This window comes from Pristiophorus japonicus, chromosome 12 (assembly GCF_044704955.1).
Source record: "Pristiophorus japonicus isolate sPriJap1 chromosome 12, sPriJap1.hap1, whole genome shotgun sequence".
NCBI lineage: Eukaryota > Metazoa > Chordata > Chondrichthyes > Pristiophoridae > Pristiophorus > Pristiophorus japonicus.
The window spans coordinates 79,896,278-79,908,846 of NC_091988.1; the positions used below are offsets into that span (position 1 = coordinate 79,896,278).

Below are 12,569 nucleotides of genomic sequence, written 5' to 3' on the forward strand. Positions count from 1 at the left end.
CTGCTCTTTAAAAGAGTCGGTGCAGACTCGATGGGCCGAATGGCCTCCTTCTGTGCTATACTATTCTATGAAAACTAGCCTAAAATCCTCAATGAATTCTGCTTTACAGTACCTGTTAACATGATTAAACTCCAAGACAAACTGAAGAAACTTAGAATCATAGAATGGTCACAGCACAGAAGATGGCCATTCGGCCCGTCGAGCCCATGCCGGCTCTCTGCAGGAGCATCTCAGCGAGTCCCACTCCCCCGCCCTTTACCTGTAGGCCTACAAATCTTTTTCCTACAGGTACTTATCCAACTCCCTTTTGAAAGCCATGATTGAGTCTGCCTCCACCACCCTTTCAGGCCGTGCATTCCAGATCCTAACCACTCGCTGCGTAAATGTTTTTTCCTTATGTCGCCTTTGGTTCTTCTGCCAATCACCTTAAATCTGTGTCCTCTGGTTCTCGACCCTTCTGCCAATAGGAACAGTTTCTCTCTATCTACACTGTCCAGACCCCTCATGATTTTGAACACCTCTATCAATTCTCCTCTCAACCTTCTCTGCTCTAAAGGAGAACATCCCCAGCTTCTCCAGTCTATCCACATAACTGAGGTCCTTCATCCCTGGAATCACTCTTGTAAATCTATTCTGCACCCTCTCTGAGGCCTTCACATCTTCACAATTTAAAAACGTACAATAATTGGTTTGGGCGGCTGCACGATTCTTTGTTGTGAAGAAGATGTTCCTTTGTAGCCTTGTGACTGAGCTCATGGAGATGGTTCTGGAGCCCATCGAACTACCAGTTAACATCGCAGCTGATAATTAAACAACCCGCTGGGAAAAGGGTGGACAATTTAAAGTGTCTATGGCCACAATTTGAAAACTTTGAGGGGTAGATCTTGACTTCAGTGAACAATGAGCGACAGCAAGTCAGCGGCCCGTTTTACATCTCTCTCCATTTTTATTTCTATTGAGTTAAATTGTCGTCTTGCTATCACCTGTTTTACACGAACGCACAAAGTCACAATCTAGAAAGAAAATAAAAATCTTGCATTTATATAGTGCCTTGCACCACTCGGGACGTTCCAAAGCGCTTTACAGCCAATGAAGTGCTTTTGGAGTGTAGTCACTGTTGTAATGTTGGAAACGCGGCAGCCAATTGGCACACAGCAAGCTCCCACAAACCTCCCACCAGGAAAAACCTCCAGCAATGTGAAAATGACAAGATCATCCGGTATCCATTGAGGGATAGATATTGACCAGGACGCCAGGGAGAACTCCCCCGCTCTTCTTCAAAGTCTTTTACATCCACCTGAGAGAGCAGACTTGGTTTTAATGTCTCATCCGAAAGTGGGCACCTCCGACACTCCCTCAGCACTGCACTGGAGTGTCAGCTTAGATTTTTGTGCTCAAGTGGGGCTTGAACCCACGACTTTCTGACTCAGGAGAGAGAGCTACCATTAAGCCAAGACTGACACGCACCCCCGAGTATCTTCTGTTAACAAAATATTTATTTTGGGGGGGGGGGGGGGAAGAGGGAGTGGAAAGCGGGTCATGACCTCTGATGTAAGGTTACTCAGGGACCAAGACACTTTACTCTGCTATTTAAGATCAATGTTGTCGGAGTTCTCTCAAACCTGTGAAGAAATTTTTCCTCATCTCAGTCCTAAATGGCCGACCCCTTATCTTTAGACTATGACCCCCAGCTCTAGACTTTCCAGCTGGGGGAAACATTTTCTCAGCATCTATCCTGTCAAGCCCTCTAAGAATTTAATACATTTCAATGAGATCACCTCTCACTCTTCTAAACTCCAGAGAGTATAGGCCCAATCTACTCAATCTCCCCTCATAGAACCTAAGGCGACATAAGAAAAAACCTTTTTACACAGAAAAATGGTCAGGATTTGCAAGTGCACTGCCTGAAAGGGTGTTGGAGGCCGACTCAATCACTGCTTTCAAAAGGGTGTGGGATAAGCACCAAGAAAATGTTTTTCAGGGCTACGGGTAAAGGGTGGGAGAGTGGGACTAGCTGAGGTGCTCTTGCAGAGAGCCGGCACGGGCTCGACGGGCCGAATGGCCTCCTTTCGTGCTGTAACTATGATTCTATGACAACTGTCTCATCCCAGGAATCAGTCTGGTAAACCTTTGTTGCTCTCCCTTTAAGGCAAGTATGTCCTTCCTTAGGTAAGGAGACCAAAACAGTGCTTGTGGTCTCACCAAAGCCCTATATAATTGCTGCAAGACTTCCATACTCTTGCACTCCAACCCTCTTGTTCTAAAGGCTAACGTTCTATTTGCCTTCCTAATTGCTTGCTGTACCTGCACGCTAACTTTCTATTATATTGACCTCAAACCACAGAACAGCACCACCCTACTCCCTGACATGATCACCATTCTTCCCTCATGGTGTCCGCGAATGAGATCACCCCATGGCAGTTCTTGTTTCGAAGTACAGAATAGTGCTGTGCTCAACAAAGGAACTCACCGCATCGCCCTTCAGGCCTCTCTGTCCCGTCACTCCAGGCACCTCCAGTCCAGACGTTCCCTAAAGAGGGCGCACAGCACAAAATCAGGCAACGCATCACCCCACTGCACAAAACCCCGCTTCAAGATTACAGTCAGAACCACATGCGGTTTGATGTTATTTTATATTTCACCGGGGTTTTCTATGGATTGTAAAGAAATCACTTTCTTTCCCTCTTTCTCTGCCGTCAAAGGACTGATTCATGCTGATGTGCCGTTCGACACCACCGGCTGCTTTCTCTCTCGCCGCGGCCGAGTGCCATTCTTTGTGTCGCCATCGTCAAGCCAACCCGAGAGACGGCCGACAAAAAAATATGGCGGCCCGGGGATGCTGGCACCCTTCCCTTTAATCAGCGCCCCGAGAGCAGATAACGGCCCAACTTGCGGGCAGCGGGGCACTTTCCCCCACGGGGCGTTGAGAGGTTGGCGCGGGGTTGCTGCACACGACGATGATGTCGTTGCTGGTTACGCTAACCGCGGGCGCCTTGCTGCCATGGCAGCATCTCTGCAACCTCGCGGGCAATTTCTCGGGAGTCGGTAGCACCCCCCTCCCCTGGGCAAAAACTGACTTGTTAGCGCCCCCCGGAGGCACTAACAAGACTATAAAAAGGGGCAATTGCGCCCCCGATGTAATCCAACGTAAACGCAATCTTCTCTTCTACATGTTAGAACTTTCGTATCTTTACCTTTTCTCCTTTTGGTCCGGGTTTTCCAATAATTGACTAAAAGAAAAAGCACACATTGAAACAGGAACTTTCATAAAATCACATGAAGTAATTCGGTTTCAATTGCAATCCAGTGGGTGCCCTTTACACCGGATCCGCGCAGACCAAAATATACACCGTCCCACTTGCAATTGTTCCAATCATTCTCCTTCTGAGGTCCTCCCATGCCCCACACCATTCACAAGATGGCAAAAACACATTTGAATGAAGAAGGCTGCTTTCGCTCCTTTGACTTCCTCCTTTCAGAATGCCAAACCAACCTTCTCCCCATTACAGCGTATCGCTGCGTCTTACATAAGCCCAGTGCGCTGGCATCAACCACGCTTCCTGGCAGTGCCCTGCACCTGTGCGGGAGAGCAGTGATAAAGGCCAAATGCCTATTGTGTTCCAGGCATGGGAGAGTGGCATTGGAGATGGGCAGGGGGGGGGGGCCCGGGGGGGGGACGCACTGGGTAGCAGAAAACAGCAATTTTCTTTTTTTTCCGACTTGGTCTGCTCTTTAGAGCCCATTTCAAGCCATTGCCATGTGGCACTCTCACCATATTATGGGGTGGCTCCCACGTTTAAGTGGAGCTCGGGTTGTGGGGGGGTCTAATGAACCTACCGCGTAGTTTCTGTGTAGGCTCCCAACACCCTTTGAACTCGCCACATGCACCGGGGGTGTGTTGGCCCTGTGGTAGGCCTCAGTGTCGAATCGCAGGTTATCACAGCTGCCTGCCCGACATCAAAGTTCAAAATTAACTTACCTCTCCAGAGGGTCCTGCGGCTCCGAGTTCCCCCTTGGGTCCAACGGCACCCGGAAAACCTTGATTCCCCTAAAAAAGATAAAAATCCCAAATGAGTTGACTACCCTCCGTAAACTTGGTCATCAAAAACTCAGCTGCCCGTGTCCTAGCCTGTCCGAGTCCCGCTCACCCATCACCCCTATGCTCGCTGACCTACATTGGTTCCCGGTTCAGCAACACCTCAATTTTTAAATTCTCATCTTTGTTTTCAAATCCCTCCATGGCCTCGCCCCTCCCTATCTCTGTAATCTCCTCCAGCCCCACAACCCCCCTCTAATTCTGCCCTTTTGAGCATCCTTGATTATAATCGCTCAACCAACGGTGGCCATGCCTCGGCCCCAATGTAAGAAATTGTGAATTGGAAGAAATAACTTGAGACCAAAATGTCCCTTCAGACTGGTGTTAGAATTGAAGGATTCATTCCAGGGTACAATAGCTAAAGCTACTTGAACAGCGTGAACATAAATAACTGAGAACAGGCGGCTCCAAACATCTGAAGGCCAAGAATGGCCTTTCTGACTCCAACCTTGGGAGGATAAATGTGAAGAGGAGGGTTTTACCCAAGAGTTGAGACCAGGAACCCGACATATCATAGGTTAAATGGTCCTGTACATACCCTACTCCAGGCCCACCCCTAAAAAGAGAATAAAAGAAAGATGCAGAATGCATTTCAGGGCAGACGATGAAGATAAGAACTGTTCGTGCCACCAGGCGTCTGTCCGATTGGGACTAATACCAGCTACTTGTCACGGTCGTATGTCGACTATGTCTATCCTGATTTGTGTGTTGTGTTTTTGAACTACCGTTCCCTTAATAAATGCCTTATAACTCCTCGGACCCTTTGGGTATCTGTGTGTGACCTGTGATCCTAAATTTTACACCAAGCTCTGGAATTCCCTCCCTAAACTACCCTGTTTCTCTTTTCTCCTTTAAGACGTTCCTTAAAACCTACATCTCTGACCAAGCTTTTGGTCACCTGCCCTAATATCTCATATGGCTCGGTGTCAAATTTAGTTTTATAGCATTGCTGTGAAGCGCCTTGGGACATTTTACTTTGTTAACGGCACTATATAAATGCAAACTGTAGTTGAAGAGTTCAGAGAATCAGTGCACTAAGGTCATCAGACCATCAATCAAAGTTATGTATTACAGTGAAGCTGGTCTATTAGATACCCGAGCTGCGATGTCTCAGTAAGTACTGGAATCCAGACAAGCTGAAAGTAAATATGTATTGCATTGAAAATAATGGGAAATCTCTGACCGATTACTAGACAGTCATGTGGTTGGGAGAAGATTCACTTGAGCCTGGACAACACGAAGCAAACTCAATCACTAGCTCGAGTCGCCAACCCTCCAGGATTGCCCAGGAATTAAAGAAATATCATAAATTGTGTTTTTTTGCCTGATTTTCTTTGAATGTTTTGATTTATTAATTGTATAAATATTGAAGACGGGAAAACAGGTTTGTTTGACTGACTGTCATGAAACATCCAATCAGCTTTCAATGGTCGTGGGAAGGCGGTGCTCTGTGAGGATGGATGTGTCGGGTGACCAATGGCAGGTGAGCGTGGGGGGGTTGTGTTTTAAAGGCAGGAGGTCATGTGCTGAAACCTCCAGGATTACACAGGATATACAGCACAGAGACAGGCCATTCGGCCCAACCAGTCCATGCCGGCATTTATGCTCCACTCGAGCCTTCTCCTGTCTTTCCTCATCTAACTCTATCAGCATAACCCTTTATTCCCTTCTCCCTCATGCGCTTGTCTAGCCTCCCCTCAAATGTATCTATACTATTCGCTTCAACCACTCCCTGTGGTACTGAGTTCCACATTCTCACCACACTCTGGGTAAAGAAGGTCCTTCTGAATTCCCTATTGGATTTCTTGGTGACTATCTTATATTGATGGCCTCTAGTTATGCTTTTCCCCACAAGTGGAAACATTCTCTCTGTATCCACTCTATCAAAACCTTTCATCATTTTAAAGACCTCTATTACCTCTATTTCCCACATTACAACAGTGACCACACTCCAAAAAGTACTTCATTGGCTGTAAAGCGCTTTGAAACGTCCGGTGGTTGTGAAAGGTGCTATATAAATGCAAGTCTTTCGTTACTTTCTATTAGGTCACCATTCAGCCTCAGCCTTCTGTTTCAAGAAAAAAAAAGTCCCAGCCTGCTCATCCTTTCCTGATTTGTATACCCTCGTACGGTATCATCCTTGTAAATACGCCCAACCAGAGTCAGCGAGCCGACCCTTAGTTTGTTAAATTTCTGAGCTATCTTTGTGATCATATGGGTGAAGATTTCAGTACTGGGGAAATGGACTCACTCGGGTAACAGTGCGGCTGGCTGTAGTGTAAAGCTCCGTCCATTTTGTCCCCAACGATTGGGTTTAATTTTCTCTCGGCACTCTTTCTAACACATTGGCTTCGATCTATGAACACGCCTGTGTTACAGTAGCGGAGGCAGAAACATGTCGGGGTAACAATCGCAGGAACGGAAGCTTAAACCCATCTCCTACTGCTCCATGTGAACACAGTCAGCAGTCCAAACATGGCTTTGGAAATATCTCTCAGCAGCCTGAAGATTTCCTCGGCCACATCCGGGTATTGGGAGGGCATAAGGCTTTACAAAGTTCATTTGTCTAGACTAGGCTTGTACTCCTCCAGTATGGAAGGTTAAAGGGTGGTGAAATTGAGGGTGGTGAAATTGCCCCTTTTTATAGGTGCGTTGGCACCCCCAGGTAAGGGGCGTTGAAGTGCATCAGTGCTACGCGGAGCATTCGCACAGCACTTCCTTCAGCGCCCCAGTAGCACCTCGGTTATGGTCCCCAAAGGAAGTGGAGCGCGCGAGACTGCACTCTGCTTCCTTTGAGGGGCGGTAAGGGCAATTCCGCACCAGGCGCCTAAAGTCCCGGCCTCAGAAAGTTACTGCCCCCAATTGAGGCGCAGGGCAATTTTGCCCCTGAAGTGTTTAAGATGATTAACAGATTCAATGCGGTAGAGAGAAACTATTTTGTCTGGTCGGGGGAGTCCACGACAAGGGGGCATAACCTAAAAATTAGTGCTAGGCCGTTCAGGGGTGATGTCAGGAAGCGCTTCTTCACACAAAGGGTAGTGGAAAACTGGAACTCTCTCCCTTAAAAAACTGTTGAGGCTGGAGGTCAATTGAAAATTTCAAAACTGACGTTGCTAGAATTTGGTTAGGCAAGGGTATTAGGGGATATGGAACCAAGGCGGGTAGACGGAGTTAGGATTCAGATCAGCCATGATTTAATTGAACGGTGGAACAGGCTCGAGGGTCTGAGTGGTCTACTCCTGTTCCTATGTTCCATATTCTCTTGCCGTATGGCTGAACCTGCTCCACTCTGACCACTTCACGGGCCCTTATCTTGCCCATGAGCAGACCAATTACCAAAATCTATCCATTTAAATTGAAAAAAAGACTTGGATTTATATAGCGTCTTTCACGACCACCGAACATCTCAAAGCGCTTTACAGCCAATGAAGTACTTTTGAAGTGTAGTCACTGTTGTAATGTGGGAACAGGGTTTACGAAAGGAATTCCAGAGCATGGGACCGAGGCTACTGATGGTATTGCCACCAATAGTGGGGTGAAGAGAGGCGGGTGAGATGCATAAGAGTCTGGAGTACAAGGAAAACAGAGTTCTTGTGGGGTGGGGTGGGGCGGGCAGGGGGCTGTGAGGAGGAGGTTTCGGGGCTGGAGAAAGTTAGAGATTGAGAGGGTGGAACTGTGGGACATCAAGGATGAGCATTTTAAATTTGAGGCAACATGCCATTTTTGTTGCAAAGTGATGCATTGTATTATAACTTTCATCATGTTGAGAGGTCAGAGGGAGGTCAAGTCGCAGAGTAAAATCACATAAATTACCATTGCCCCAGGAGGTCCTTTCTCTCCGTCTTTTGCTGGAATTCCATCTCTCCCCGGAACTCCTGGTTTCCCAGGCTCTCCCTGAAAGTTGATTGAATGAAAAATACTTTTACAGCACTCACGGTTACTCCGGATTAAGACAACATGAATTAAAGTGGTCAACAAGCACACGCAATACATAAAAATAAAGCTTAAAACTTACCACTTGCCCTGGTAACCCCGGGGTTCCCTGAGGACCCTGTAAAGAAACAAGAGACATTGATCAATGACAGTGACCAGTCTCAAGAGGAGAGAACAGAAGGCTAGATAGTCCACAAGCGTGACCCTGAGCTTCCGGTTTCTTACTATTTTGAATTCTCCATCACACTCTGACCTCTCTGTCCTCGGCCTCCCACACTGTTGCAATGAAGCTCAAGTGAAGCTCGAGGAACAGCACCTCATCTTTCCGGACTCAACATCGAGTCCAACAATTTCAGATCATAACCACTTCTCTCATTTTTTCGGGCGGCAGGTGCTGGTAATGATTCTGCTGTTGCCCCATTTACACCCCCTCTAGACCCAACTTTTGTTTCCTTAATTGTCCCCTTACCTCCCCCTTTTGCCTCGCACCAACATCACTTTTCTCGCTTAATCTCTCCTGCCTTCCACCCTATCACAGACCTTCCCTTTTGTTCTTTCCTCCCCTCCCCCCACTTTCTCTGTCTCTGTAGTGGCTTATAAACTGTTAAATCTCTAACTTCTCGCAGTTAAGACAAAAGGTCACCGACCTGAAACCTTAACTCTGGTTCTCTCTCGACAGATGCTGCCCAACCTGCTGAGCGGTTCCACTATTTTCTGCTTTTAAGAACAAGGCTAGTGTTGATTGGGATGAATAGCATTGTTCACAAGGTAGATTTGGATGAAGAAAGCCTTTCGGCCTATTTGTCCTTATCCTTCCTGAATCCCAACCCGACCAATGCTCCATCCAGCTCGTTCTTTAGTTCGTCCAATATCCTGGCAACTCAGTTGCTTTAGAATCAGAGAAGCCGAAATTGCCCTCCTCTTTAAGGTCCATTTAAGAAGCAGTAATTGGACGGTAAGGCCTTTCCGACTGAGGGCCAGGTGGATGGGCCGACCCATCAGAAATTGCCCCGGGACGTTTACGGCGGAAACGGTTTCCCGCCCCATCCCCTTACCGCCCAGTGAGGGAAATTGCCCCGCGGGAGCAGAGACGCCGCCGCTCGGTGCCGACAGCTTTTTCCGGCGGGAAGCTGCCAGTGGCTGGGCGGTGCACCACCACGGCCGCCATTTTATTTTAATTGTCGGCCGACTCTGATGTTGGCCCGACAATGGCGGCCACGGGTTCAACTGGGCCGCCAACGGGCAGCCCGGCCCCCCACTCTTGGGTACCGGACCACTGGCCCGGCGCGAGACTAAAGTGACTGCAGAGCTCGCAGCAGCCTGCCCTGTAACTGAAGGCGAGGGAGGTTGCCACGCATCAGTGCAAAGCGACACGTCCATGTCGCGCTGACATCATCAGTGTCGCGCTGACGTCCTCAGCGCTCGTATTCCACCCTGCTCCCAAAACACTTCCGTCCCTCCGCCACCCCAAACAACATTCTCAGCCCCATGGATTCGGGTGGAGAATAATCACTTAATTTAAATTATCCGCCCCGTTTGGGGCGGCGGGCAATTTCAGCCCCATAGAATCACAGAATGGTTTCAGCACGGAAGAAGGCCATTCAGTCCGTCGAGCCCGTGCCAACTCTCAGCTAGTCCCACTCCCCCACCCTTTCGCCGTAGCCCTGCAATTTTTTTTCCCACAGATACTTATCAAACTCCCTTTTGAAAGATAAAATTGAGTCTGCCTCCACCACCCTTTCAGGCAGTGCATTCCAGGTTCCAACCACTCGTCAAAAAGCTTTTTCTTACGTCGCCTTTGGTTCTTCTGCCAATCACCTTAAATCTGTGTCCTCTGGTTCTCGACCCTTCCCCCAATGGGAACAGTTTCTCTCTATCTACTCTGTCTAGACCCCTCATGATTTTGAACACCTCTATCAAATCTCCTCTCAATCTTCTCCGCTCTAAGGAGAACAACCCCAGCTTCTCCGGTCTATCCATATAACTGAAGTCCCTCATTCCTGGAATCATTCTGGTAAATCTTTTCTGCATCCTCTCTAAGGCTTTCACATCCTTCCTAAAGTACAGTGCCCATGTGAAGAAACACTTTCTGGCATCTCTGCTACATTCTCCCTTTATGGCACTGTGCCCTCTTATCCTGTTGCCCTGGGGGTAAATGAAATTATTCTTACCCTTGACACAGATTCCATTCCCCTCCTCGGCCACTGTTTCGGGTTGAACCAGACTGTTTGCAACCTTGGTGTCCTATCTGACCCCATATCCTCTCCAGTACCTCTGTAAGATCACCTGTCTCCGCCCCTGTCTCATCCATACCTTGTAATCTCCAAACTTGACTATTCCAAAGCTCCCCTGGATGGTCTCCCATCCTCCACACTTTGTAAACTTCAGTTTTTAATGCATCGACTTCAAGGGTTCTTGCTTAAAAATTCATAGCAACACGTAAGAACTACAAAAGAAAATACTGTGGATGCTGGAATCTGGAATAAAAACAGAAAATGCTGGAAATCTCAGCGGGTCAGGCAGCATCTGTGGAGAGAGAAACAAAGTTAACGTTTTGGGTCGATGACCTTTAGTCAGAACTGGGCAGTGTTCAAAAAGAACATATTCTTGAGAGAACTAGTTGGCTTATTAGCAAAAGGTTTAACAATCACACTACACATTACCAGTTCATCCACCAGGCTCACAACCACCTGCCTCATCGTGGATCCCCCAAACCCAACTGGCTGGGGTTTTATTGAGTCTTGTGAACATCGCGTGACTGGCTAAGCCACTCCCAACTCAACAGCTCAACCAACCTGTGAACATCCTCACAGGTGCATGCATTACACCGACAATTGGTTTTGGACTGTGGAGTCAGAACCTACTTATTTTGGATCTTGCGTTGGCTTGGACCTATGACCCAGAGTCGAGCAGTTGGGTGAGGAACCGTGTAGGAGCGAGTCAGGAGGCTCACCGCAATGAGGCAGATCAGCATGGAGCACGGGGCTGCAGCAACATCTCATGCTGATGCTTCTCCTCCTTTGGCTAGCTGGAGCCGTTCCCCCATCATCAAGCGGTCATTTTAAATGCAACCTGCCCGACCTTTAGTCCATTGATTTCATCCCATGCGGTTGTAATGTATGCAACAGGTTTGTAGAGCTGTTGCATTGTGAGTGGTTTAGCCAGTCACATGATGTTCACAAGACTCAATAAAACCCCAGCCAGTTGGGTCTAGGTCATCCACAATGAGGTATGCAGTTGTGAGCCCAGCGGATGAATTGATGATGTGTAGCGTGATTGTTAAACCTTTGTTAATAAACCAACTAGTTCTTAATACCAATGTGTTGCTATGAATTCTTAAGCAAAGAACCCATGAAGCAAATGCATTAAGCGGTGAAGCCAAAAGTACACGAGGGAGAAAGGAATAGAAGGTAATGCTGATAGGATGAGATGAAGTAGGGTGGGAGGAGGCTACTGTGGGCATAAACACTGGCTCAGATCTGTTGGGCCGAATGGCCTGTTTTTGTGATGTACAAACAAGGTAATTCTACGATTATCCAATTGTTCTGAGATTGTGTTTAAACATGCAAAGCTCAGCAATAGCTGCGGAGAAGATGAATATAATCAAGGAATCGATTACATACCAGAGCTCCTGGAGCACCAGGGCTCCCCGGAAGTCCCACGTTACCAGGAGGACCAAGCTGACCCTAGACAGAAAGATTGACATGATCAAGCACAATTCGAACAACTAAATACAGCAGAGTCCTATTATACGCAATCATTTGGGATGGACACCTCGGGGTATCGTTACACAGTTCAGCCTCTCTCCTCCAATCCTTTCTCTTCCTCACGCTGCCTCTTATGTCTGTCTAGAGGAGTACCTCCAATTGATAGGACCATCATTCGATGGGGTGCGTCGTATTGTGACCATGCTGCGATCAGGAGGATAGAGTGGAAACGTACTCGGCCATTTTATGGTGCGCTGTGATGGTGCTCCCAGGAGCTCCTCATACCTGCCAATCACCTAGCGAGAGCCAACCCCAAAGTTATGAGATGTTTGGTGACCAGCTAGTGATTATCCTCCTTGTGGGTGGGGAGAGAGGAGGTAAGTAGTATTTCAATTGACTCCAAAATGATATGCGTAGAATAAAAGCTCAAAACCAACACACTGTCGGTAATCCATTGCCGGACCAACCGGCCTGGCTCATTGATAGACACTGGAGAAGTAGACCTAGTCTTGAGGATCTGAGATTCTCACTTCACTGCAAGCTAAAGGCCCAATGGGTATGGTGGTCCTAGTTAGAAATCAGTGGTGTCCAAAATGTATATGGTTACTTGAACAAAACTGTGACGCGAAGAATGCTAAGGTAGGAGTTGGAGTTCGCTTAACTGGGGGGAGGAGAGACTCCCGGGATGCTTCTAGTCTTTGTGAAGAGAAACTTTTCTTTCTATTTGTTGTGGTGAAATCCTGTGTGTTTTCGATATTTCCCCCAGTGTCCCCTCAAATTCAGTTATGGCATTTGACGTCACTTTTTTTTGTGAAAATAATTTAAAATTAATG

At 47.6% G+C, this 12,569-nt stretch overlaps 1 protein-coding gene across 1 annotated transcript in view; it reads right to left on the reverse strand.

Annotated features, from left to right (window-relative positions):
• LOC139276788 (collagen alpha-1(VII) chain-like) overlaps positions 1-12,569 on the reverse strand; it is a gene marked incomplete at its 5' end in the record, with an annotated part of 111,478 nt that overhangs the window by 60,675 nt on the left and 38,234 nt on the right. Inside the window, 4 exons of the mRNA XM_070894793.1 lie at positions 640-781; positions 3,980-4,048; positions 8,112-8,147; positions 11,653-11,715. Coding sequence (XP_070750894.1) covers positions 640-781; positions 3,980-4,048; positions 8,112-8,147; positions 11,653-11,715 — 310 coding nt within the window. The remainder of the gene's footprint in view (positions 1-639; positions 782-3,979; positions 4,049-8,111; positions 8,148-11,652; positions 11,716-12,569) is intronic.